General features: G+C 39.2%; 5 protein-coding genes and 1 long non-coding RNA gene across 13 annotated transcripts; 3 read left to right on the top strand and 3 right to left on the bottom strand.

Moving 5' to 3' along the window:
- Window positions 1-49: 49 nt before the first annotated feature.
- Window positions 50-5,279, top strand: LOC125476013 (mitogen-activated protein kinase kinase kinase 1-like). The gene is made up of 8 exons (XM_048581614.1): window positions 50-1,132; window positions 1,813-1,897; window positions 2,113-2,175; window positions 2,523-2,680; window positions 3,619-3,691; window positions 3,815-3,874; window positions 4,301-4,411; window positions 4,931-5,279. Exons 1-8 carry the CDS (start codon window positions 291-293, stop codon window positions 5,141-5,143), a joined length of 1,605 nt encoding a protein of 534 aa, XP_048437571.1. The 5' UTR covers window positions 50-290; the 3' UTR covers window positions 5,144-5,279.
- Window positions 5,280-5,459: 180 nt separating this feature from the next.
- On the bottom strand, window positions 5,460-8,495 carry LOC125476012 (kinetochore protein NDC80 homolog). The gene is made up of 4 exons (XM_048581613.1): window positions 6,981-8,495; window positions 6,414-6,660; window positions 5,989-6,135; window positions 5,460-5,853 (listed from the first exon to the last, which is right to left on the bottom strand). Exons 1-4 carry the CDS (start codon window positions 8,081-8,083, stop codon window positions 5,602-5,604), a joined length of 1,749 nt encoding a protein of 582 aa, XP_048437570.1. The 5' UTR covers window positions 8,084-8,495; the 3' UTR covers window positions 5,460-5,601.
- Window positions 8,496-9,531: 1,036 nt separating this feature from the next.
- Window positions 9,532-12,495, top strand: LOC125476011. Of its 8 annotated transcripts, none has more exons than XM_048581610.1 (3): window positions 9,533-9,803; window positions 10,984-11,076; window positions 11,175-12,495. In XM_048581610.1, exon 3 carries the CDS (start codon window positions 11,188-11,190, stop codon window positions 12,280-12,282), a length of 1,095 nt encoding a protein of 364 aa, XP_048437567.1. In that variant the 5' UTR covers window positions 9,533-9,803; window positions 10,984-11,076; window positions 11,175-11,187; the 3' UTR covers window positions 12,283-12,495. The 8 variants fall into 8 exon arrangements, with proteins under 8 accessions (XP_048437562.1, XP_048437567.1, XP_048437568.1 ...); XM_048581611.1 differs by lacking the exon at window positions 10,984-11,076 and adding an exon at window positions 10,357-10,431; XM_048581605.1 differs by lacking the exon at window positions 10,984-11,076 and having other exon boundaries at window positions 9,532-10,356; window positions 11,179-12,495.
- Window positions 12,496-14,012: 1,517 nt separating this feature from the next.
- Window positions 14,013-15,189, bottom strand: LOC125476043 (separase-like). The gene is made up of 4 exons (XM_048581763.1): window positions 15,185-15,189; window positions 14,515-14,630; window positions 14,276-14,338; window positions 14,013-14,182 (listed from the first exon to the last, which is right to left on the bottom strand). The coding sequence occupies exons 1-4, from the start codon at window positions 15,187-15,189 to the stop codon at window positions 14,013-14,015; spliced, it is 354 nt and encodes a 117-aa protein (XP_048437720.1).
- A 6,250-nt stretch (window positions 15,190-21,439) lies between these two features.
- On the top strand, window positions 21,440-22,673 carry LOC103942255 (probable carboxylesterase 12). Its single transcript, XM_048581604.1, has one exon. It carries the CDS (start codon window positions 21,514-21,516, stop codon window positions 22,426-22,428), a length of 915 nt encoding a protein of 304 aa, XP_048437561.1. The 5' UTR covers window positions 21,440-21,513; the 3' UTR covers window positions 22,429-22,673.
- Window positions 22,674-24,131: 1,458 nt separating this feature from the next.
- LOC125475912 lies at window positions 24,132-26,014 on the bottom strand. The gene is made up of 3 exons (XR_007257276.1): window positions 25,303-26,014; window positions 24,975-25,144; window positions 24,132-24,253 (listed from the first exon to the last, which is right to left on the bottom strand). It is a non-coding gene; the product is annotated as an uncharacterized LOC125475912 (long non-coding RNA).
- Between the last annotated feature and the right edge of the window lie 1,830 nt (window positions 26,015-27,844).

The raw sequence follows: 27,844 nt of genomic DNA, 5'->3' as shown, positions 1-27,844 counted from the left end.
GACCGTGAATCCATTTCATTTAACGTCCTCCACAAGAAGGCGTCAAAGGTGCCGCCAAGTGTCAGCGTTTTAGCTCTTTCTCTCTCGCTCTCTGATTGAAATTGAAATGTACCAGAACCGCGTTAGAGCGCCACTGGACAGCAGAAGCTAGAAAACAAAGCCGACCGTGAATGGCCTCCACACTTCCAACCCTCCAAGCTTCCAACTTGATACTTTGATGCTGCATAGCATATACCATACTATACTTGACGAAGAAGAAGAAGAAGAAGAAGCAGCATCGGCAGCAAATCATGGACGCCGCCAAGCAATCCGAACGTCCGAAACCCAAACTCGAACGCCGGAACGCCAGCAAGAACATCGACTACGACGCCTCTACCTCCTCCCTTTCCTCTTATTCTCCTTTCTACTCCTCCTCGCACGGCCGTCAGTCCCCTCTCTCCGACCAAACCAGCTTCCGTGTCAGAGGCATTGACGGCGAATTCGAACTCATCTGCCGCAGCCTTGGCCTTTCCGGCCCCGAAGACTTCGCCATCCCAATCGCAGCGTGGGAGGCCCAGCGGGCCCGCATAACCCCTCGCTCTCGCCTCCGCGAGCAGAATCATCATCCTCAGTTGCGAGACAGAGCAAACGTTGACGTTTTGGAGAAGAAGTCCGAAGCTAGGGTTAGGCAGCTCGACAGTGAAATTAAGGCTTCGAGTTTGGCGGAATTTGGGGGAAATGTGAAAAATGGTAGTGCTGGTGGAGGAATTAAAGGTCCCCGCCCGCCTCCGGTTGTTTTGAAATCTTTTCCCCCCTTGGAGGACCACATTGGTGTAAATTCGCCGATTTGCGTTGGCGATATGAGGTCGGATGAAGAGGAGCTTGCAGTTAAAGTAAATGGCGAGAGGGAAGCAGTAAACGAAGCAAATGACGAGTGTTTGTCATCCAACTCATCTCCATCCAATTACAGTAATGATGATCAAAATGCAGATGCCAGTGTTGGTTTTGTTGGCATTGTAAGATTGAACCCGGAGCCAATCCATAGTATTTTTTCTCCGAATGGGAAATTCAGGCGGAGTGTTTCGTCATCGTGGCAAAAGGGTCAGCTTTTGGGAAGTGGTTCTTATGGGACTGTGTATGAAGGCTTTACTGAGTAAGTGATCATCTTCCACCTCCATTTATCCAAAATGTTTTTTAATATTTACTCTAGCTTCCAAAACTTTATCAATTTTTGTTCCTGCCTTGTTGTACTTGTTGGTGATTAGCACTATGTTTGATTTAAACCCAATCTGAACAAGATTACTTTGAATTTGAAACAAAAATGAAAAAGAAATAACTATAATTTGGTAGGAGACTGGGAATTCGTTGAAGAACTTAGCGCTAACGAATAGAAACATAGGATATCAAGACTACCACCACTTTCATAACAAGGGGGACCACCATTCATGGTTAAATGATCCTCATTTCTAATTGTATAGTTTCTTGTACTGCTATCCATTTATACACTTGCTTGTTTTTAATCTTTTGCATAATGTACCCGAAAAACCTTTGAGGTAGTCTCGAAAACCTTTATCCCTGGCATTTTCCTTTAGCATTTCCCAATTGACTTGCCATTTTATCCTACATTTATTTTTCATACAGTAAGCATTCCATTGTACTTTAGGCGTTTCCACTCAAAGTGTTTAGAATTTTCTTAGCAAGAAATTGTAAAGTTAGAAAAAGGATGGAGAAGGTGAAGTTGGGATTGCATTAAACTGGGGCTATTCTGTTCAATAAAATTAACATGTTGGTCTCATTCTCTGTTTATCTGATGCTGCAATTGTTCTTTTGCAGTGATGGATTCTTTTTTGCTGTAAAGGAGGTTTCTTTACTGGATCAGGGGAGCCAGGGGAAGCAGAGCATAATCCAACTTGAGCAGGTCGAAAGAAGCAGTCTTGTTCTGATTTGTCTTAGTTCAGCTGCAAATTACTATCTAATGGCATTATTTTGTTTTTCAAAAAAGAACATCTAATGGCATTATTAAATGATTGAAACTTCATTCAGCTGCATAACTTTTTTTTCTTACTTAGTAGATACTATTTGTTTCCTGGACCCCTTAACATTCCTCCTTCTAATACGATTGTTGTTGTACAGGAGATTCATCTTTTAAGTCAGTTTGAACATGACAACATAGTTCAATATCTGGGCACGGACAAGGTATGCTTCTTTCTTTCTTGGTTTGCATTTCTATTTGGTTCCTGCCAGTTTGTTTGGTGGGAATTACAACTTTCTACCTATTGGGGAAGATTTATCTATTCATTTTGCATGTGTTCTTGTTGTTGTAGTTAGTGCATAGGTATTTGTACTTGTATGTGTGTATCAGTGTATGTATGTACATGTATTTGTAGAACCATAAAATGATCAATCTAAGAAATGCTTCAGCAATGCAATTACTCAAGCTGCAATCATAAGATAGAGTAGCTTGCAGTATTTTAATGTTAATTTAATATATTATTGAACTCTCCTGACTTGTACACTAATTGTTCATTGTAATCTTATTACAGGACGAAACTAAGCTCTATATCTTCCTTGAGCTTGTAACAAAAGGCTCACTTGCAAATCTATATCAAAAGTATCTCTTGAGGGATTCTCAAGTCTCTGTGTTTACAAGGCAGATTTTAAGCGGGTTGGCATATCTTCATGATCGTAATGTGGTTCACAGGTAATATACTTTGGTACGGGAATTTTTGCATTGTGAACTTTCTTTCTTGTCTTTTGTGGTTACATTGGAAGGGATTAACCATTGACCTATACTAATCTTAGTAGACAAAACTGTGAACAAGCAGTAGACCAAAATATAGGGGAGGGTTTGTGAAATGGGTTTGTATCATTAGGTACCCTATGTTTGGGTGAGGGCCTTCCAAATTCCAAGGCATTTAGGCAAAATGATGAAGAAATGGAACACAAAATGTTTGGTAGGAGGAATTAGAAATACATTACAAAAGGCATGATAGAGGAACTTGCAAATGACTACTTAGAAGGAGTCATTTACAAGTCCCTATCACATACCCTTGTAATGATCATGAGGTGCATTTTCTAATTCTTCTTATCTAACTTTTTGTGATCCATGTTGTCATCGCTATTGCTAAATCCCTTGAAATTTGGAAGTTCCTCACCCAAACATACCCTACAGGATTATGCAATAAGTTGGAACTGAATTACACCCGAAGATCTTCGCCTACAAATAATTGGATCCATCTCCTAGAATATAACTGTCTTCTTTAACACAAAATTATGAGAGCAATATTAAATATATAGGTATATCCAATTTTGTATCTTGTCACTTTTGGTGAGAATGAATTAAAACCTCTCCCATCATATAATGTGAAACATTTTATTTGTATCAATGCACACGAAAGTTACAAGGAATAGAGTGACTGGGAAAACATATTTGTCTTACAACATAAAGGCCCATTTAGAGATAAGACACAAATACGTAAAAATAATGAACCGAACAATCCTCATTTAACCTGCATTTGTATAATTCCCTTGGACATATTTTTCTGCTTTCTAGACTGTGTGTTTCCTATATTGATATTGAACTTGTAGAAGTTTAAAATTTACTTCTATCATCTATATTTATAAGATTATTTTTACCAGGGATATCAAATGTGCTAATATATTGGTGGATGCAAGTGGATCTGTGAAACTTGCGGACTTTGGGTTAGCCAAGGTATAATTCCCAATACTAACCTCTCTCTCATATTCATTTCATATTCATTTCTGTTTTATTGAAAAGTAAATTCATAGAATTTCTCATGCTGAATCATTCCACATTGACCTTCTGTTTTTCTAGGCAACCAAATTTAATGACGTGAACTCTTGCAAAGGGACTGCTTATTGGATGGCCCCTGAGGTTTGCCTCCTCTCTTTACAATAAATAAGTGTTTGTAAACATCAGATTGATATTTCAACAGACGCCTTGACATGGTAAAACTAGTAATGATGTAGAGTAATTCATCTAGTTGTGATTATCCATGTAGTTAGTGTAACTTCTATTGTTGTGCTGGATATACTTTTATTTTATGACTAGGATCTCCCGAATTGAAATTAGGATTTAACTGTTATTGTCCCGTTACTCTTTGACGTACAAAACTTAATTTTCATCATTTACCTTGCAATAGAAAACTTAATGACATCTTTATATTTCGTTTTTTCTGTTCTCATCCATAGATCAATTTTCTGTTGCAATGGTATAACTGGGAATAAGTTGCTCCGAGCATGCTTATCTGTTTCATGAATTTTGAGTTAACCTGTTGACCAGTAAGCTGTAAAATTGTAGGTCGTTAATCTAAGGAATCGTGGATATGGGCTTGCAGCTGACATATGGAGCCTTGGATGCGCTGTGTTAGAGATGTTAACCCGCCGGCCTCCATACTCTCACCTGGAAGGCGTATGTTCAACATTTCTGCACATTTAATCCTAATCTCTTACCCTTTCTCTCGTATAAGAAATGCATAACAATATGCCCACATTACATTTTGACCTAGATCATTGGATGTAGGAGCCAACCTCATGCCACACATCCCCCACCATGTGATTTTACCTGGATCATCTTACCTGTACTCGGCCTTTGTGCTACTTATTAACAATATGTTATTTACTCTTCCAAATAACTCGATTAAAATCAATGACATCTTAGCTCTGAAAGCTCTTAGAAGTCCCAGTTTCCTTTGTTCCCATTCCTAAATTCCTTAATCAAGTGTTTACCCCTTATAAAACCTGAATCCAGCGATTTCTTCTTTGACATTAGTGAAGATTAGGGTAACCTTAGTATTCTTAATCAATTTGGACCGTCACTCATGCGAGAAGGCTAAGACATATGAAAGACGTGGTAGATCACTAGATTGTCCCCTGTGGAGTCATATAAGAATCTGAGAAAAATCATGGTCTTGTTTGTGTTGATTGGCAGATGCAAGCTTTATTTCAGATTGGCCAGGGTGAACCTCCTCCAGTTCCTGATACCTTATCAAGAGATGCACGGGATTTCATTCTGAAATGTTTGCAAGTTAACCCTAATAGTCGACCTACTGCGGCTCAGCTATTGAACCATCCGTTTGTGGAAAGGCCGCTCCACGCTTCCTCTGTCCCAGCTTCTCCTCATTGCAACAGTTTACGTTCGTGAATGCTTTGGTCAACCAACCTTCATTGATATCGTAAGGTAATATAGAGGAACTTGTACTGCAAGTTACCACCCTTCATATGTGCTTAGTGTTTGAATCTATATACGTCGTCAATCCATGGTAGAACATTAACTTTCACGAACGTGGTTTGGGGAAGGGGATATGCTTCCAATATTAACAAACAAAGATGTCCGATTCGCTGAAATATATGGTTACATGGAAATGGCATAAACTTTGGACATACTATAAATACGGCTCTCATCCAATACTCGTCTGGAAACACATCGCTCTAAGAAACTTAGGATACCATCTGATTAGTAGAACTAATAAAACAGTAACAAAGAATGATCAAAAGATAAATTCAGATGACAGTTAATTACCCATCAGTTGAAATCACGGTAATTTCAGCACGAGAGTATAAAACCGGTAAGCAGCAAGGCAGGGAATCAAGTATGACAGCCTATTGGAGTGCTGTTTCTGATTGCTGGTTTGCATCCGACAGAAAACCAAATTGCGATTGCAAGCAACTTTTGTGAGTGTCTGATACAGCAACAGCTGTTTCTGAGACATCTTTCTTCATTTCAAAAATCTTAGACTGCACATATTCCTTGTACTTCGAGACCGAGTCAATTACCGCCATGAGTCCATAAGCGCACATCTGAGTTTCTTCTTCAGTTTGTTTGATTGCATCCTGCAATTTCAGTTTGGAGGTCTGCAAGAACAATGAGATTCGTTATGATATCAAACTTAACGATGTTCGTATGGCATGACAATTTGATGACCATAATGTAAAAACAACAAAAACAACTTGGAAGTTAACCATTCAAGAAAGAAGTTAAAGACAAACCTTCAGAATCTCGTTTGCTTCTCTTTCCACAATATCCAAGTTACGAGTCTCCCGTTCAACATCTTCCATCAAGTTTCTAGCTTCGGCTGCACATCTGGAAGTGTATTCCTGTATCTCTTTCTTCAACAAGTTCAGTTGTGCTTCCACCTAACGGGTAAATTATACACAAGTAAAATATACAGTCAAAAACAAAATCTTTGTAAAATTGCATTTCTTTCCCAAAGTCCGAACCATATTGGAGCAATAACCAACTACAGAAACTGAGGTCATGTATCACAACAGGTCTACAGTTTCGAAGTCTGACCATTAAACACCATATGATCAATTACCTTTACAGTTGATATTTTACTTTGTAAGACATACACCAGTTATCGAGTTCATAAGGTTAAATTAATATGTCTAAGGCTTAATCTTGAACCACTTACTTCACCGATGTGAGATTGAAGCGTCGCTATAAAATTTCGTTTGCCCTCAATCTGAGCAGAAAGTTCACTTGACTGTTTCTGAAGGGAAATCAACTCTTCCAGTTTTTCCACGGAGCTTTTCTTTATGTCTTCTGAGTAGGAGTCGAGCGCAGGCTTTAAAGTTGATTTGTAGTCAATCCCCATAATCTCAGCTGGCGTCGATCCCTTAGCATTCAATAAATACTGAAATCCATTACCAAGTTTCAACCTGCTACCACCAAAGAAAGAGAGAAATTGCAATGCATACAAAGATTATTAAATTTGTCGAAACTTGTAGCACCATCAGCTGTCATAAGCCAGCAAGCAATTCAAACAAACATAAACAAGTAGGCAAACAACGTCAAACAAATCACTAGCCATGACAAAGAGTTAATTGGCTCGACGCAAAATTGGATCAACATATCATTGTCATGCACTATCGAAGCCAATGATATGCACCGCGAAACAATCACACGAAAAAAAATTACATTTCTGTATCTATGACATCAATTGGCAAGAAAAGAAGATCACATGAAAAGGAGGGCAAACCTCCTCATTGCCTGGTTGCAGTCCATGGCCACAGCCTCAAGGTCCTTAAACTTATGGCTAAGCATGGTATCAATTTCCCAAGCCTTCTCCTCCCACGCATTCCTTTCGAGCTCTGCTTCCCCAATATCCCTCTCCACAGCCTGCAACTCCCTCTTCATTCTGTCCACATCCCTCGCATTGAAGGTCTGCAACTCCACTCTCTTATTCAACTCCGCATTCTCTTGGAAAATCCTCTTATTATCCACCACTTTGGCCTCCAATTCCTTCTCTCTCCCCTCCAACACCGCTTCCAAATTCGCAATACTCTTCTCCAGATTCCCTATGATTTCATTAAACTTGACCACATCCCCCTCCAATAAACCCCTCTCCTTCTCCAGCGCCTCCCTCCTGGACGGCTCCAACCGCATTGTTTCCACCCTCCCCTGCAGCTGCGTGGCGGTTGCCTCCAAAACCCTGACATTCTCCTCCGCATTCTCCTTCTCCCTATCCAACTTGTCCAAGAAATCCCGGTCCAAGGCCTCCACGGCATCGTCATTGCCGTGTATATAATGCAAGTAGCTCTCCAGGGCGTACTCGGACATGGCATTGTTCTCGACGAAGGCCCGGGAATCGGCGGCGAGATGGTCGGTGTAGAGCACAATCTGGAAGATCCAGTGGATGACCGCGAGCAGAGTGGGCCACTGGTGGGCGTTGACGGTGGGGTTTCGGAGCAAGGACTTGTTGGGCTTGAAGGGGCATTTCAGGAACTTGAGGAGGAGGGGGAGGTCGTCCTCGAGCTTGGGCGAAGGGTAGTCGAGCCGGGCGAGGAGGAATTTCAGGGTTTCGGTGATTTCCCGGGCGGAGGGGATTGGGAATTTGAGGGAGAATTGGAGGGAGTGGGAGGAAAGGTAGGAATTGACGGCGGAGACGGTGGACTGCTGGAAAGAGCGGTCTTTGTACAGGTCGAGGGCGGCGGTGGTGGGACCCATGCCCACCGAGGAAGGGCGGCTGCTTGCGAAGCTGGCATCGGAGTCTCGTTGGAGGCGGAAGTGGTCCAGCGGCGTCGCTGGTGGTGGCCGTGGGTTGAACGACTCCCTTGCTCGGCCGCGGCTTGTGCCTCTCATCTTTCTTTCCTTCTCTTCTCTTTCAAATTTCGGACTGCGTTTCCCGCTCCTCCGAGTAGTGGTAGGGACTAGCGAAAGACTCGGTATTCAAAAACAGAAATGGTCTCGCTCTCCGGACCATCTGATCTAAGCCGTCCACTCCAGATCGTGTGGCCTCTAATTGGTTTTACTGGTATATCTACCATGTGATCTAAGCTGTCGACTCCAAATCTACGGCCAAGAATTCTTGTAATGGATTATAACTTGGTACAATTTTTAATTATAGGTGTAGCTAATATTGCTGAAGCTTTTGGTATTGGGGTTTATTTTATTTTTAAAGGCTTATAGCGATTGTTGTGAATATATAATATACAATTAATTATTTTCCTTATTTAATATTTAATAGAAATACACATTGAATTTCGAACGACAAGACTTCAATTCGGTGGTTGTTTACATTGGACAATGAAATGTTGCTTTTTTTTTTTTCTCTTTCTTTTGGTACCTTCTTAGTATTTTCTTGTATTTTAATTCAAATTTTGCATCGTTGAATATTGTATTCAGTTTAAGTTTAAAACGAAGATTATTTTGTGGAGTTGAATTTAAGTTTTGACCAATTTATGAAATTGAAGTTAACTAGCTTTGATGCTATTTAACCTTTTTTTTTTTCAGTACAAAAGAAAAAACAAAATAGCATCAAGGCTAGTTAACTTCAAACTAAGTTGCTATATAATTGAACTCAAAAAAGTTGGACAAAGTTTGATTTATTTATAAAATTTAAGTTGACTAGCTTTGATCCTATTTGGCTTAAATTTTTAAGAATTCTAGCAAACTAAGTTGTTACAGGGTTAATCTCGAACAAGTTGAACGATTTGAATCCAACTCAAATGTAAACTTGAACTCAACTAAACTTATTATTTGCCTCGAATGAATCCAAATCAAACTCAACCCAAACCTGAACCCGAAACACAAAAATTGTGTAGGATTGGGTTTGCCTTCCAACCGGCCAACCTGTCGAGTTTCACCCCCATGTGAAATTGTGAATCTTAGAACGTGGACAAACATTTACGGAAAGAGATCCTCTTTGGATCTTTTCCACCAAGGTCACTGGATCAAGTGATCCGAATCTTTGAAATTTTATCCAACGGTCAAAAATTATTATAGCTTTTAAGTGATCAAAACAAGTGAGTCGTTAGATGAAATTTCAAAAATCTGAATCACTTAATATGATGACCTTAGTGAAAGAGATCCGAAGATGATGTCTTTCCGACATTTACCACACAGCACGACGACGCGTGACAGCGCGACCGCTTTAAACCGGTGAAACTGAGCGTGCTCGCCAGCCGCCCAAGCAGCGCGTGGATTCCAAATCAAAGCAGCTGCCCCACGTCTCCAATCACGAATCAGAGGAGAGAGAAAATGAGGGAGGAGAGAGATAGAGTAGCGTAGAAATAACTCGAAATTGACGAAAAGCTTGGAGCTTTCTCTCTCCTCCTCTCTCTTTCTAGAAAATTAAATAAACCTCGCGACTACGAACAGCTTTTGTGATTATTTGCTTTTCATTTCGCTGCCTCCCGCGCTCTCCCGCTTATCCCTCAATCGCGTATTAGCTTCGCCTCCTCTGAAACCCTAATCCCCTTCTTCTCTCCCAAATCCAAAATCCATATCCAAATTGCTCTTACTCCGACCCGCTTTAACGTCTCTGAAGTTTCAACACTCGAATAGTACATATATAATTCTGGTGCGATTTCTATGCTTTTTCAATTTCTCTCTTATCAGATGGTTTTGTACTTTTGTTCTTCCTTCATTCTTGAGCTTGAGAGTCTGTTTGGTTGCCGGGAAATGTTAGAAAAATCATGGAAAATCATTCAGTTATGTAGTTATTCTCTCTTCCTTTGTTTTTCATTTTTGTTTACTTTTCAAATAAAAAAAATTGGAAATTTGGAATTTTGAAAGCTGGGTTATCCTTTGCGTGCAAAATTGAGCAACCACAAGTCTACGACTTTCATTTCTGAGTAAAATTGGAGATTTTCACCTTTTTCTTTGGATTTTTACAAAAGATTCTTAATATAGTTAAATTTGAATATTAATTAATATTTTTGTGGATCTCTCTCAAATGGATGATGGGTCAGCTGCCATGTGCTTTGCTTCAAGCTTTGGGTTTTTATTTGATTAATTTATTAACTTCTTAAACACGTTGGTCTGTGTATAAATCTCTGACCTGTTTCTGTTTCTCTTGCCATTGTATGCAACTGACTTATTTTGGATCCGGAATTGCTCTGACCTCGGCTCAGGTGAGGCTTTCTGGTTTTCAGTTTCAATTGCGAAAGATTATATCTTTAGCTGGAATGAAATACATGTGTTTCTGGGTATAATTGGCTTCGAATCAAGACTCGAGCTGTTTCTGGCTCTGCCCAAGTTTTTAATCTTCACTAATCACATAGTTTTTGGTGATATCTATTTACTTTAGTAGTTCAATGATTCAAGATTCAATTTCATACTAGTGTGGTTATCACTGATCAGAGAGTTGATCTCGGGGGTTCTTTGTTCTTTCTTCATAGGGTTTGATAGTTGATTTCAAATTCAAGGCTTATCGACGTTATCGTCCTAGTTTAGAATTCAATTGCTACAATAAATTTGCTAGTGTATTTAGGAAAACGGGTTTTTATCACAAACAATCCTTTATGTTTTACCAACTCATCAGTTTGGTCCTTTATTCGTCCTTTATGTATTGACTCACACATCGATGTAGTCCTTACTGTAAGACTCCTTTAAAAATTCTGTTAAGATGCTTCTGTGTGTGCTTTTTGACCACTTGTATGGTGTGTTTATGTGATAATCTGATCTAAAAATTGGTGATTGAAATGCGTACTATGGTTTCCTTTCGAATTTAAAGTTCTGATATATTGTTTTTCTTTGAGACTTTGACAATTGAAGCACAGGATTGGCATCTGCAGTAATAGGGTGAACTTTATTCTATTAACGTTGGTGTGGACGTTCCTGGTTTTTGTCCTGTATGTGTGTGTATTTGTAGCCGAATAATTTTAAAGTTCCATGTATGTATATCTGGACTGTCATGGTTCTGGTATAACTTTTGCAATGTGATTTGCAGGTAGATCTTAGAAATGGCAAAAGGCAGCCGGGGACGACGCAGAATTGCTTCCCGACGATACAGACCAACTCCATATCCATTGCGGAACAGTCAAGATCTATTGGAGGATCTGTGCTCGAAGAAATGCAGAGATTTGGAAAAAAAAGACTGGGAGGATGCAACATGTTCCGTGTGCATGGAGTATCCTCACAATGCTGTTCTTCTCCTTTGTTCTTCTCATGACAAAGGTTGCCGTCCCTACATGTGTGGAACTAGTTTCCGACATTCCAATTGTCTTGGCCAGTACAAGAAAGCTTATACTAAAATTGTGTCATCTGATCTTGGACAACCATTGCTTGGCTCCAACAACGATCCAATTATGGTAACAGATGCTGGATGGCCAGTACAAAAGTGTGAAGTCACGGAACTTGCATGCCCCCTCTGTAGGGGCCAGGTGAAGGGCTGGACTGTTCTTGAACCAGCACGAGATTATCTAAATACAAAAAGGAGAAGCTGCATGCAAGAAAATTGTTCATTTGTCGGAAATTACAAGGAGCTTAAAAGGCATGTGAAGGAAGAGCACCCCTCTGCACGCCCACGAGAAGTGGATCCAGACCTCGAAGAGAAATGGAGAAGTCTTGAACATGAGCGTGAGACGAACGATCTGATGAGCACAATCCAGTCTTCCATGCCAGGTGCAATGGTTTTTGGAGATTATGTAATTGAAAGAAATAATTATGGTTTGGATATGGACGAAGAGGATGGTGGCTTTAATGCAGATGCTCCAGAAAGAAATGGGGGGTTCGGGCTGGGATTCGATGGCAATCTGGTGAACTTCTTTTTCCTATTACATGCATTTGGGCCATCAAGGACTGACCTGACAAGACGTCTAAGACCGCCTGAGAGGGCCTTCCACCACTCATTGGACAACAGTGCTGCTGGCATCCGGCACACAACTCCTGTTGGCGGTTTGGATTCCTCTGATCAAGATGAAGAGAATGATAGTGATGGTGATGATGACGGCGGTGGCATGTCATTCGCGAGCCGCCTTCGGCGTCATGGCAGGGTGTTGTTGGGACGTTCTGGGAGGAGACGTATGCGTAGAGAAGGAAACAGTGATGAAAGATAAGGAAGTTAGGAACACTTGTTTAGGCACACAAATTTAGTAGTGATTGCACAAAAACAGAAGTTATGATTTTAACTTTCTCGGATTTGCATTGGATTTAAGTCTCATTGAAATTGAATGGCTGTAAAAAAGGAAAATGGAGATGAAGTTGTTCCTTTTCCCTTTGTTCTGTTGTGTAATATATTTTCAAAATCTAATTTTACTTCTTACTTTTTACCTTCTTCAATGTTCGAATATAGTTTTCTTCATGTATGTGGTTCTCTCTCTTGGGATGAGGATATATGGATCCTCTTTGATAGGATCTTAGGAATCAATTTATTTAGCTGTTCAGTTTTCGTTATATACTCTTTGTATTCAATTTTAAATAAAAAATTCAAAATGATTTCTGACGTAGGATGATTGATGAATTGATTTCTAGGATCCTCACCCTTGTATCAACATTCCATTTTGGTCAATGTGCCTGAATTTGTTTTGACAGGCAGGATTTGAAATTTCACTTTGCTCGCTTGGTTTTTAACATTTGTAAATCTTATTTTGGTAGAAACATTTGTAAATCTTAATCACTGTAATAAGAGTTGGTTTGAAAATACTTTTAAAATGACCAAAAACGTTTTTAGAGAAAATGTTTTTGGATTCCAAACGTATTGAAAGTGCTTCATTCAAGAAGTATCAGTTATGTGTTTCTTCTAAGAAGCACTTTAGATGCTTTTTCAAGATACAATTGCAATGTTACTAAAGTTTAGTTCCATAAATATTTTCTTAAAAACGCTACAAGTCAATTTCAAGATACATTATTTTTAAGTTAAAAGTGCATAATTCTTTCATTTTAAAACTTGGAAACACATTTTTAAAATACAGCAAGATCAAGTCTTAAAAAAAAGAAAAACAAACACTCATGAATCAATTTAAAGAACCTTTATTTTTCCTATAATAGCATTAAACTAATCAAAGCGTTGAGAGGGGAATATGAACTCGAGTGCATAAGGAGAAACACATCTACGCTAGCCACTACGGCATCACCTGAATGCAATTTGATTTATCAAACATTTAAATGAATAATAATAGTTTAACAACCATTTGATTTCTCTCCCAGTGTTCTAATAGTTCAACAACACAGCAAATGACACTATGAACGAAAAATTATGTACAAATTCCATCTTCCATTTACACTGCACATTAACCTGCATTTCCGAACTCTGCTCTACAAAATGGCGGAAACGAAAAATTTTAGAAATTAGTGCGTATTGACATGTTTGCTAGACAACATGTTTGCTGATTCTTGCTAGAACACACACCTTAAGTTTCCATCCTGTAATTGGTTGCTAAAATCGGAGACTTGAAACTTAAAGCTCGCCCGCGGCATTGATGAACTTGGAGAGCATGCCATTTTCCACATGACGGTGCTATGAATCTTTTCTCCGTATGCCTGTAGGAACACACCATAACATACCGGTGAGCTCCAATCAAGAAAGGGAGACTGCAAGCTTCACGAGCCTGACTCGTGAATGATCCAATCTTCAGCCTATGATCACAAGAAATCGTTGTTGGATCACTTCCACAAGCTTCAGGCGATTTCTTTCTCAAGACTTTCTTGGCATTACCTTGACGGCCCCTAATGCTCAAGGCCTCAAATTCTTCTGCTTTGCATTGGGCACAACCCTGAGAGGAACTCGATCTTTCTTCTAGCCAACCATCAAGCATGGCCTTTGCAAATCGGTTAATATCCTTGTCCGTCACTTCCCATAAATGGTGACAGGAGAACCGGCTAGCAGATAAGATAGTGCAGGACCGTGTGGAATATAACAACCATTCAGTGTCAGACAACCACTACTACATCCCATCAAAAGAGTAGCAGCGCAGTTTTCCAGACTCTGAATCTGATGCATGGGAACGTACTTCACCGCTGCATCACAAGACATACGGGCACAAATGTTCAGTTTGACGTTTTAAAAACTTTTTATGCCAAACACAAAAAAGCCAGAATAATCAAACATACCACTTCCATGGCCGATATATATAACTAGGTCGTGGCTTTTCATGGCTTCAGCCAATTCTTCAGCTGTGCAGGGTATTCAAATGAAAGGTTACTTATGGAAACATATAGATTTGTGCTTATATGTATACAGATAATATATGCCACATCCTCGTGCATCTAATTTCCGACACTGGTGAGGAATGTTTCAGAATTCCCCAGAGGGCATGCGATAAGCGTCCTGGTTTCATAGTATTACTCACAACTTGATCTTGATGGTAGTTCTTCTCCAGTGTTGCAAAGATGCTTCCAACAGAAGGCGTGCGGGATAAACAGTGTTACAAATCCTTCAAGTTGTTGAATAGACTCAGGTGCAAGCCTGCATCAGGGACAAACAAATCGTGTTAGAATAGTTCATCGACAGACACCCTCTATGTTGTATAGTGACAAAAACAACCTGAGTAGATTCGTTTTTTTCTGATCCCAAACAAATTGAGCCAGTAACAAGTGAAGCCTGAGGATTTAACAACAATTAACTTATTAGTATGTGTTAAAGAAAGGAAACAAACATTAAGGTTGCTATGCAAATACAACAATCTGGAATGCTAATCAGCAGAAGAAAATATGAAGACTAGAAAACTTTAAAAACAAATGGCAGCATGCATTTGCATCGGGGAGGTAATTCCAAATGATGGTTCATTCACTACTAAACAGGATATTCAAGTGGCAGACAATACTTGTTCGTAATTACGCAAGAACAGACCGATAATATACCATCTGCATTTATCTTGGGTGCTAAGACCCACATTCAAGTAATTGATATAAGCCCCCGAGTTTAAAAATCTGGCATATAGATTGATTAGTATGCATGTAGCTTGATTAATTGCTTATATAAATAGACTAAATAAAAAGAACCAAAGTATGTATACATACCTCATTGTTTATAAGGTGTTGAACATTAGATATCCCAGGTATATTCGTGAAAAATTGGCAACTAAATAAACACAGATGGGTGTGTTAGACCATGCAATCCAATTTGACAAGAGCTGACCCTGGTGAGTTTGATGACATTACTAGGTTCATAGTGTATTGAAGTTGGGTGATTTCTTAACTGCAGTCTTCAAGTGCAGGAACTGTGGAACTTGCAATGGTTGGCAAGCATTGCAGTGTACCATGTCTAGAGGATCAGGGAGGGTGTAATGCCAAGTGAAGAATTACACCTTGAAAAGGTAGACTTTCCTTCATTTAGATTTTGACCTCTATGTCTAGAAAATAAGGTTTGGGATTTTGGTATGCATATGTGGTTCTTGGTTCCAAGAACAAAAGTTACTTTTGTTTTGAAATTGCAATTTAGTTGATGACTGTGTCTGTGGTTTGTGAATTTGTTTTTAGGACCAAAGTTACATTGCTTTTCATTCATTCAAAAGTAGGAAAAAAAATGGGATTTTTAGTTGGTTTATATAATCTTTTATACAAAGCCTTAAAAATGTCATGCTTGATTCATTCAAAAGTAAGAAAAAAAAGGAAAATTTTCCGTGAAATTGTCCTGTTTTGGTTCAATGATTTAGGCAGTATGGATAAAAGTTACATTGGTTTTCAAATGGTATGCTCGATTCATTCAAAAGGAGCAGAGAATTAACTGTTCTCATAAGTAATTCCTCATTCTGAGAACTTGAAACCTTGGACTGATATGCATTTCTAAGATTTATTTTTATTTTTTTATAGAATATTTAAAGGTGGTTTTGAAATTTTAATGTAATTATAAAAGTATGCGTCTTTGATTCCATAAAAATTGCTGTTTATATATGTGAATTCAAGAGGGGATCATTTGTATGTGGATGTAATACAGAGAGGGTGCCCTTGAGAACGTTTGGCTATCTATTTCATATTGATACACTTCATCTGAAGTCTAAAGTCCTACAAAAATTAATTTGAGATCTTTGACTTTCTATGATGGATTAGGTGATGTTGAAAACTTCTAAGCGTAAATTTAATTCCAAATTTAGTGATACTGTGACGTAAGAGATGTGAGATGTTAAAAAATGATGATATGAATTGATACACAATAATTTAGTTCCTGAGAAAGTAACGTTGAATTTACTCTTACTATATGTTCAATTTATAATCTAATCTTAATTTGTCTTCAATTTCTTTTAGAAATAGGAATTTCAATTTTTATACTGAGGTAAAAGTCTCAACCCTTCTAACATAGTAGTATGTATATGATCATTTATTTTTAAATACAACCGTCTTATCTTAAAGTGCCAATTGCTGAAATATAGGAATCCAATCCATTTTTAAAACTATTGAGAAGCATGCTATAAGACAATTTGGTTCTTCAGTCCACCATCTTCTAGGATATTATTCCACATATATGCCATTCTCCAGTACAACATTGTACATCAATGTCTTCTCTATTTTAACAATTTGGTTCTTCAGTCCACCATCTTTTAGGAAATTGTTTTTTTTTTTTTGAAGTGGCATTGAGTAAAAAAATAAAAAATAAAATAAAAAAAAATCAAAATTCATAAATCGCGACTCCCCATCTCCCCTAGAAAAGGTGAAAAAATGAAAGGTGGTTTCACTTTTCACTCCCCCAGAAAATCGAGACCCCCCCATCTCCGTTCGAAACCTACCAACGGGCCGTCACTCGACCTCGCCATTGCTCCACCTCACACACTGTCGTACGTTGTGCACACGTTTCTGGGAAAGATTGTCATGAAGCCATCGTTGATGATGGGGTGGGAAAAAAGGAGGATCGAAGTGGGTGAAACACCACTTTATTGTAAGTAACCTACCTTTTTCGAAGTGTAGATAATATGGGTTTAGGTTTTCTGATTTTTCAATTTTGAATTTAAGGATTAGGGATCTGTGAGTTCCAATCCCATTTTTTTTTTTTCTATGGTTTCTGGAATTGTGTTTTGTAGTGGGTTGTGCATGTGGTTTTGTCTTCAATCATGGTCCCCATGGTTTTGTTTTCAACTTTTTTCCTCATGGTCCTACTAGTGTTTTCACCTTTTTCCCCATTTGCCTCCAGGATTATATGTTATTTTCACCTTTCTCCTTGACTTTGCAGGCATGCCCGAATTATTTAGCCTTAAAATTAACCACGGTGGGAAATGGTCTGAAAGTGCGTATACATGAGGGTTTGAGGCTTGGTTTGATTATGTAGTCAAAGACTTCATGTTTTTTTTTTTCGAGATTGATGTGGTTAAGGAGTTAGGATATGATGGGTTTATGTTGTATCACTATAGGATTCTTGGAATGTCTTATTGGGAAGGATTAAGGCTTATTGAACGGGATCAAAATGTGGGTGAAATGTGCAAGTATGTTCCAGGGGTTAGGGAAATAGAAATGTACCTAGAACATCTAAGTCCGAAGCAAGCTACCTTGAAACATAAGCTTTTGATGAATCTAGATAAGAGTGCCATATTAAAAAAGGTGTCATTATAGAAGATATTGAGGAATTGAGGGTGGCGATTTCGATTACAAAGGGAAGTGGATCAAAACTAAAGAAGGGTAGAGCAAAAAGGGGTGCGGATGACTTAGAAAAACGGCTATGTCTTTTAAATGACATAGCCTACAATGGTGATGATGAACATGAGGCTGAAGCAACAGAAGGAGGACAAGGAAGTCGATATGAGGCTGAAGATGGTCCTCTCAATGCTGATAATGAAGGTGATGAAGATGATGAAGGTGATGAAACTGAAGAAGGTTACGAAGCTGAAGAAGTTAATGAAGGGACCAAAGTAGAAGCTAATGAAGATAAAATTTTTGAAACATTTATTTTTACAATTTTAATTTCAATATTCAATTATTTTTGCAAAGTTTAGGTTTTTAACAAATATGCATTGTTTGTGGCAGTAAATGCAGATGATGACACTACAGATAGTGAGTTTGTGGACAGTGACTATAATTTGGAAGATGATGATCGTCGTGCAGTAGATGATACAACTGTAGAAAGTGTCGTTGGAGATGCTGAAAGGAGTGAAGGGGTTGGGAACCAACATTCATAAGACGTTATTGATGCAAAAGATGTAAAAGACTTTCCCCTTGATGATGATAGATAAGACTCAGATGGCCTGCACAGTGTTGAGGATTCGGGTTTAGACTGTGATGAGAAGGTCATCTACCCTGAGTTTATTGAAGAAGCCGATAGGGATGCTCCAAAGTTTGAAAATGGATTGAAGTTCAGAGATACTGCACAGTTGAGAGAGGCAATGTGGTCTCACTCCATTAAGCATGGTGCACCTTCTATTAAGCTAAAAGGGAATGAGAAATGGAAGATTAGTGCAAGGTGTGAGAAAAACTGTCCATGGAAATTGTATGCTTCCAGGATGTACAATGAAGATTCAATGCACGTGAAAACCTATGTTGGGAAACATGAATGTCTAAGTATTTAGAGGGAAAATCCTAACTGCAAAGTGGCATGGCTTATGAAAAGGTATGTGGACAAGTTCAGACTCAACCTAAGCATGCCCATCATTACATTTATGGAGATAGTGAAGGAAGAAATAATGGTTGAGATCCACCTCAAGACAACCTACATAATGAAAGCACAGTGTTTGAAAATCCTTGAGGGGAGTAACATGGATCAGTACACAAAGTTGTGGGAGTACTGTGATGAGCTTAAGCGAACAAACCTGGGTAGCATAGTTCAGATGAAGGTGTTGCCCTATGATGATGCTCATGTGATATTTTAGAGGATTTATATTTGTTTAGGGGCTTGCAAAAATGGATTTAAGTATGGAGGTAGGCAGCTTGTAGGGTTGGATGGTTGTCACTAGAAGAGAGTGTTCAAGGGCCAGTTACTATCTGTAGTGGGAATGGATGCAAATAACCAAAAATGGATGCAAATAACCAAACTTGGGTTATTGCATATGCTATAGTAGAGCTCAAGAACAAGGACAGTTGGGTTTGGTTTCTGGAACTGCTAGCTGCTGACTTGGGAATTGTGAACCGGCATGCTTGGACTTCATTTCTGACAAACAAAAGAGTTTAATATCAGCTTTTGAGAAGGTGCTGCCGAATTGTAATTATCGGTTTTGTGTTAGGCACTTATACACCAACTACAAGGCATATGGCCTCGTGGAATGCTGCCAAGGCAACAACCCTTGCTGATTTTAGAGAGAGTATGGTTGAGGTGAATAGGCTGAATGAAGAAGCTTATAAATGGTTGGAGAAAAGGCCAGCCTTGCATTGGAGTAGGTCACACTTTGAGACACACACTCAGTGTGACATTCTCTTAAACAACCTCTGTGAAAGCTTCAATTCTTTTATCCTAAGGTCTAGGGACAAGCCTATTATTACCATGCTGGAAACTATAAAGAGTTTTATTGATGAAGATGATATGGTTGAGAAGAGATGCAATGAGGAAGGATAAAGGAACTATCTGCCCAAAAATCGAGAAGAAGTTGGAGGAGTACAAACTGAAAAACTCACACACTATAGCTACATGGTTTGGAGGAGAAAATTTTGAAGTGGATAAGGGCAGAGGCAATATATTTGTGGTGGATTTGAATGGGTGCACTTGCTCATGCAGAAGATGAGATTTGACAAGCTTTCCTTGCATATATGGTTGCTTGGCCATCTATTATGTAAGAAGACAGCCTAAGGAATTTGTTTCCTCTTTGTACAAGAAGGAGAAGTACTTTGAAGCTTACGAAAACTTGATTCAACCTGTCCAAGGCATGAAATTTTGGGAGCCATCTGAAAACAAATGCATTCTTCTTCCAACTTTTAAAAGGTAGTCGGGGAGACCAAAAAAGAGGAGACATAGGGAGGGTGATGAAAATGAATTTAGGTTAAGCAAGAGAGGGCAAAAAAGTGTGAAGTGTAGAGTTTGCAAGGCCTCAGGACACAACAAGGCCAGATGCCCTACCACTCATCCTCCTTCAGCTGCTAGAAAAGGAAGAAAAAGCAAGAAAAATGAGGTATAATTTTGATATTTTTTGTTGATTTTTCATTTCTTAAGTGAATTTGTTAATTGTGAAGTGTAGTATCTGTCAGTGCTAATGCTATATGGGTTCTTTACTTAGGCCTCAACATCTAAGGCATCACAACCCTCTCAATCATCGTAGCCATGCACTCAGGAAGCTCCACAACCTTCATCTCAACCAACTCAAGTCTCTCAAACCACTTCAAAGTCTATTGCAAGAGATCAGAAAAGGAGGAGGAATGTTCCATGATGCTGCTTTAATGCTTTAGGTTGTTTAAGGATTCATTCTGTTATGCCCTTAGTTTTTTTGGAAACTTTCCGATAAATCTTTAGTGTTTTGGGTAGAGTTCAATTAGTTTTAAAGTTGACCCATTAGTGTTTTGGACAGATCTTTAGTGTTTTTGGAAGAACACCTTGACCCATTAGTTCTAAAAGTTGTGGTATGTCGATACTTTTGTGTGAATTGGAGGATGTATATTGAACTTTGTTGTGAATTGAAAGTTGTTGACAATTGAACTTTGTTGATAGTTTAAATGATGAATTTGCAGATTTAGAATTCAAAGTTTGTTTGGAATTGAATTTGTAGATTTGGAATAGAAAGTTGTTGTTTTTTGCCTATTTAATTTAATTTTTTTTTCCAAAAAATTTTGGCTGGAAAAAATGTAAGGTTTGTGGAAAAAAAATTTGGGCGGGAAAATTCTTTTTTGAACCCGTAAATTTTTTTTTTTAATTTTTTTTTCACTCAACGCCACTTAAAAAAAAAATCCACGTGGACCCACATGGCACCTAATCATTTTCCACATGGACGCCACGTCACAGATAACAGGAAATTTAACAATTTGACTAACAGATGTACGAGACTGTCCCAAAATTTACAATTTAGGTATAACTCTAGAACGAAAAAAATTTGATGTACTAAATGTTGAAAACCATGAAACATAAGGATAGTAAATAAGAATTTATCCTAAAATTTATTTATAAGTTAATAATATTGTCTTAAATGTTATTCTTAAAACCCACGGCAAAGAACGGGCATCCATGATCTTATCACCCAAAGCCAAAACGTTCATAACAAAGAAGTTGTACGGTCATAATTCTTGTCTTTCATATTTGATCAATTTCAATTTATTATAGAAAATCATTGGTCGACAGAAACAAGATCCATTTGCTAGCGAAACGCCATCTGTACACATACTTAACCAACCCCAGATTATTCCGTTTTATCATCTTACGCGACAAGTCACAAAGCATTCACCTCATTTTCTTCCATAAAAAACCCGAAAACCCAATTACAAAACAAAACAAAATATCTCCGGCGACTCCGATGGACTCTAAACCCTCCAGCAGCGAAGTATCATTCGAGTTCCCTACCCTCTTCCGAATCTATAACGACGGCCGAACCGAGAGACTCATGGGCACCGAAACCGTCCCACCCTCCACCGACCCGACAACCGGGGTGCAATCCAAAGACATCGTCCTCTCGCCACAATCCGGGCTCTCTGCCCGCGTGTTTCTCCCCAAGCTCCCCGACCCGACCCGCAAACTCCCTCTCCTTATTTTCATCCACGGCGGCGCTTTCGTCATCGAGTCCCCCTACTCTCCTCTCTACCACAACCACGTCTCGTTACTGGCTTCCGAAGCGAACGTCGTGGCTTTGTCGGTGCACTACAGGCGGGCGCCGGAGCACCCACTCCCCGTTGCTTTTGAAGACTCCTGGGATGCAGTCCAATGGGCCGCGGCCCATTCCAATCGTAACGGGCCCGAGGCCTGGCTCAACGATCGCGTTGACTTTGACCGTGTTTTTATTGGTGGCGACAGCGCTGGTGCCACTCTAACGCATCACGTGGTGCGCCAGGCCGGGCTCTACGGTTTGGGTGGCACCAGGATAGTGGGGATGATTTTGTTTCACCCCTTCTTCGTGAATGACAAGCCCGGTAAGTTGTTGGAGGTTATTTATCCGACATGTGGGGGGTCGGATGACGCGAGGGTGTGGCCGGGTAAGGATCCGAAATTGGGTGAGATTGGGTGTGGGAGGGTGTTGGTTTTCGTGGCTGAGAAGGATTTCTTGAGGGACAGGGGCTGGGCATACTACGAGGCATTGAAGAAGAGTGGGTATGGTGGGGTGGTTGAGATTGTGGAGAGTGAAGGGGAGGGCCACGTCTTTCATTTGTTTAACCCAAGTTGTGACAAAGCTGTGGACTTGGTGAGAAAGGTGGTTTTTTTCATAAATCAAGACTAATCTACGGCCCAAGTGTGAAGATATGGGATTTTATGGTGACAAAAACGGTCAGATGATGTAATTTTTGGGTTATAACAAGAATTATCCATGGTATTATAAAAGATAGATACACAAGCATATATTATCCTCATACAGCAACCGTCAGATGATGCAATTTTTTCGTGTTATAATAAGCATTATCCATTGTATTGTAGACTACAGGTATACATTATCCATTTTATTAGAACTAAAGTTATTGCTTTGAATTGCCAAACATGTCATGATTCCAACATAGTTTTGCTGCAAATGCATGTTACATCACACCCAAAAACGACCTCACAACTTTTTAAATCCAATAGAAAATCCCTCTTACTAAAAGTATCAGGACAATCACACTCACTTTTTCCTTGCAACTGCTTTGAAGGATCAAGCTGGGTGATGCCATTACCACTTATGCTATGGTTCTGAGAAGATCAATATCTAGACTGAGTTGACCTCAAATTGTACTCAGGTACTGACACTTGATCCTTCACCCTGGGTTTTGGTGCATTTTTAGTCTTTTAAAACTTTTTAGCATCCATCTTGCCTTTCAGCCCCTCCTTGGTGGTTCTCCTAATTTCCTGCTGTTTGTCTTCAGAATGAGTAAGTATACGACAAGCTCCAAAGTCTTTAAGACTAGCTTTTCTAAGCATTGTCCACTCAACACGCTCTTCTTCAGGACAACTAACAGAATTTGCCACTCAGAAAGATTTAGTTTGGCAATGGCTGATTTATACAGGTTTTCAGCATGAGATAACTTATCTGAAGATGTACTTCTTGTATTTTCAAAAATGCTTTGGAATAAATCCCCAAGGTTCTGATTAACAGTTGCTTCCAGCATCAATCTGCACTTCAAACAAGAAATATCAGGTCTGCTATCCCCCAAATATTCCTTGCCACTTTGAAGTTCCTTTTGTGCCAAATCCCAAAACTGCTGCTTATGGTACAGCTTTCCTAAAGACAAAAAATTATACTGTAAGTTAGCCAGTTGTTACAATCTAATTCTTTTGAAACCAGCGGTGAATGTAGATATAATTGTGATACATGAACAACAAATGAAGAGAAGTTGTTATACCCAAGACAGTAGAAAAAACAATGGTAAATTGTGGTAAGCTTTGTGAGCAGGAAAAAGCTTTTCCAAATTGTTAAAAACCTTCGGCCTCAGCTCCATTACCAATTATTTTAAGGATAACCCCCACCTGCAGGTTATTTTGGAGATCCAAATTCAAATCCAATCTCAGTAGAGAAAGTTCCAGACTTTAATTTTAATAAAATGATTGACTGAGAGAGGAAGAGAAAACTGCAGAGTGCTTTCAAGATAACATTGGAGTGCATTCCATGGGCTCAGATAACAGCTTTCCTGGTCACATGAACTAGTATCAAAAAGCCAAACTTCACTAACAACTGATCTTTGCATATGCATGTCATGAATGCTATATGTTAACTCCTGACAGATACCTCCAATTTCATTGTACTTTTTGGGCTGTCACTTCGAAGAAAACATAAATTTCCCTCCAAATAGCTTAGCACGTAAGTTGTGAGCTTCTTTGGCATATGAGAGAGCCTGTAGGATATGAGTCATAACAAACACAAATCAAATAGTTGGACAAAATTGTAAAATGACACTTGAACATATAGAAATAGCATATGAAGCTTTTTAGCATTAAATCAAACTTGGGAAATAACCTTCATGAATTAGCACCCTTGAGTTGGGTTCAGCTTCCTGGGTAGAAAGTGCACGTAAGCAATATGCCACAGCTAATTGATGGCAAGGAGAAATTTCATGGATACCATCATACATCTCACTCTGATACAGTAGCTTATTAATGTCAGCAAGAAATCCAACTTCCAAACAAACAAAGCGTTACCCGGAAAAGGCGAGTTATTGAAATTCATAAAAGAAAAAATAAACAAAAACACAAAAACTAAAATCAAAATTACTTAAGTAAACATATTGCATCTGATAAACACTGAATACAGTCCTTCAGACCTCTAATACACTGAATCAAAATTACTTACAAGTTTACATCAAGATGTCACTCAGTAAAAGAGACAAGATAAAGTACTAAAAGTCTGCCTATGAAATGGTAATTTCACTTTAACGTTGTAATGCAATGTTGACCCAAAAAAAAAAGAGTTGTAATACAACTAAGAAAACAAGTATGCTCAATCTTAAGAAAACAATGGCAATCAAATCAGAGGAATAAAACATACCAAGTGGATACAACAAATAAAAAATCTGCTTGATCCGATGTCTAATTCCCAAGACATCATACATTTTCAAAAGGGGCAAAACACTTTGAATCCATAAGATATGGCAACCTTTTAAGCTTAATCATTGTATGGTATTTCAAAGTTCAAGAATTACAAATAAAAAGATGCGAGAGAGCATGAATCTGTCATCTCGAGACAAGAACAAAGATGAACATAATGTACGGGCAAACTGTATGAACAAAAGACAGTTACTGATTAGATACATGCATGAAATTTTTTATAAATCACGACTATAAAATCAAAACATAGGCTACCTTGAACATTGTATCTTTCATTGACGACTTGACATACTCAGCCATGGTTACAAGGCAGAACTTTTGCACAAGATCCCCGTTGAACGATGATAGCTCCCCAACTTAAAATCGAGTACACATACTCAGGTAGACAACGAGATTCCTGTGCAACTTCTCACATGTGCTTGCATCTAATACCATGAGATCATATCAGGTACACCAATCAGTAAACTACATATCATAGCTGTAAAATCATAAATAATGTTAAATTACTCGAAATGCAGTTAGACTGTGCCTGCTCGGATAAATTTATATTCTGTGGAAAGCGAAAATCGGATGACTTACTCACCAGGACCACGGCACAACCTCCTCAACCAAACAAAGCACCCGCCCGTACACCTCACTATCCTTACTCTGACTCATGGCCGCACATTTCACAAGCGCCACCACAATTTCTCCCAACAAAGACCCAGACTCTTCATCTCCTCCCCCCTTCTTCACATCTGGCACAAATCTCCTGTCCGATTTCACCAATTTCTTCGATTCAAATTCAATCGCCTTAAGGCTCTCCAAAATCCTATACCCCTCACTCTCCGCATCCTCGTACCGCCCACATGCCACCAGGCAACTCACCATCCTCACCCTCTGGGAGTGAAACGATCACGGAGAAGCGGACAACACAGGGGACACGGCGGCCAGGCGGTCGAGGCAAAGCCAGTAAATATCGAAGAGTTCGAGGGCAAATTCGTCATCTAACTTTGAGGGGTCGGCGAGGCGTTTGGGGAGAACGGATAGCTCGCGGTTGAGGAAGGGGAGGAATTTCTTGGCTAGGGAGCGGAGGGTTTGGTGGGCTTGGGATTCGATTGATTTTTTGGTTTTTGGGGGTTCTGGAGTTGGGTGAACGACTGAAGGTAGGCGGCGACGAGGGGATGAAGGCTTGTGGAGCTGGAAGCTTCAAGTTTTGAAATGATGGCGGTCTCCTCCATGGGTGGTGGAGAGAGAGAGAGAGTGTTGCGGGTTTCGCGTTTAGGGATGCCATGTCTGTCTGGTTTTCGGTCTTTGGGCGCCAAGACCGCCCCTCGTGGCTTATTTCAAAATTTTAGAGCAGCTCCGCCCCATTGGGGTAGGCCGGCTCAAAGTCTCCAAAACAGGCCAGCCTCCCAATTTTTTGCTCCAGCCCAAGCAGTATCTAGACCGGCCCAGAATGTGCTGAGCCAAGGGACGGCCTATGTGACGTCACACTGACATCAACATAACATTACAAGCCAGTTTGAATTTTTTTGCTCCAGTCGCATGGGAAACACACGCAAGTGGGCGTGCATTCTCTACCAAAAAAAGGCGGTGGAGCCCGCAGTTGTAGAGCACCAATGGATACCGGTGAGTGGTCACGTGGCTCATTCTGGACCGTTGGATTTCCAACGTCTAGTTTTCTAGACCACTGGATTTCCAACTGTCACAAAATTTTGAATTTCCAAACCAATGGCTACTGACGTGGCGTGATCTAGGCCGTTCGATCCAGAGATCAACAGTCCACAATTTTCGGCCAAAAACGAAAAGAAAAAAAAAAACCAAACGGTCAGAATGATGACGTTGGCCATGTGTCCATATTTGGGCTGTTGGATTTGAATCTTTTTCAAATCCAACAGTAAATTATTAAAAATTGTTTAAAAATACATCAAAAAAATTTATAAAAAAAATTATTAATTTTTTCTATAAATACTTAACCATCATCTTCTACCTTACACCACATTTCAATATTTTCAACATTTTCAACCAAAGCTTTCATATACTTTTTTGTGAAAAAAATGGTTACGTGGAAGCTCATCGAAGATGTTATGTTGTATCAATGCTGAGTTCAAATTACTCATGACCCGCTTACAGGAATGAGATGGAGTTGCGAGAAATGTGGAGTAAGCGTTTTGTAATAGGCTTGGAGATCGCCTAAGAAGTAGTCAAGGTCTTCAAGGTCTTCAAGGTCATTGGAAAAAACTCAACATATCCTTCACTTGTTGAAAAAACGCTCTCTCTCATGCTTCCACTAATCTGCGTGGTGTGACAAGTTTAGCGGATCAAGTGACAATAATTTTATTTATGTATATGTATTCCACCCACATCAATATTTTAATTTATTTATTTGTGTTACACCCATATTTTATAATATTGTCTGATCCCACATTTTATAGACATTACAAGCACACACATTCTACAATGCGAAGAACAACAAGATTGGTTAAAAATATAATCGAAATCTTGACTAAATTATTGTAAACAGATAGTGACATGTGGGGCGTTGAGATTTGTTGAAAATTTTATCGAACATCTATCCACAAAATAGTACTTTCGAATAATGACACATGGCTTGACAAGATTAGTTAAAAATCATAACCAAAATTAAAACTATTTTATTATTATTTTATAATAATATTTTAAATGGGATAGGTGCCAGTGCATTTTGTAGGGATGGAGATGCATTTGTGCCAGTGAATTTTTTAGGGGTGGAGATGCTTTTGGCTAATTACTGTTTATTGGGGTCAATCACTTTTCATTGAGTGGATTAAATGGGTTGGGTGCCAACGCATTTTTTAGGGTTGAAGTTGCTCTTAGCAATTAAGATCATTTTCATGGTTCCATAATTATTGTTATTCTAAACTATATATTAATAGAATCCTCACTAAAAGAGAATGAAAAGACTATTTAATCTTCTATCACAACAAAAAAAATTAAGGATAGTAATGTAATTTGACATAACAAAATTTGGCTGTTTTCTGTTTAACCCTTACCTACAAGTAATTTTTACATTTCCAATCTAACGTTCTCTCACACTCTCTGCCACATCCCGACCGGGCCCCCACCACATCCCGAGTTGGACTCCACCGTAGCACGATATTGTC

The sequence above is a fragment of a genome, unplaced genomic scaffold (assembly GCF_019419815.1).
Source record: "Pyrus x bretschneideri cultivar Hongxiangsu unplaced genomic scaffold, Pyrus_bretschneideri_v1 Contig17, whole genome shotgun sequence".
Lineage (NCBI taxonomy): Eukaryota > Viridiplantae > Streptophyta > Magnoliopsida > Rosales > Rosaceae > Pyrus > Pyrus x bretschneideri.
Note: the sequence above shows the minus strand (reverse complement) of the source record. Positions and strands in the feature narration are given on the sequence as shown.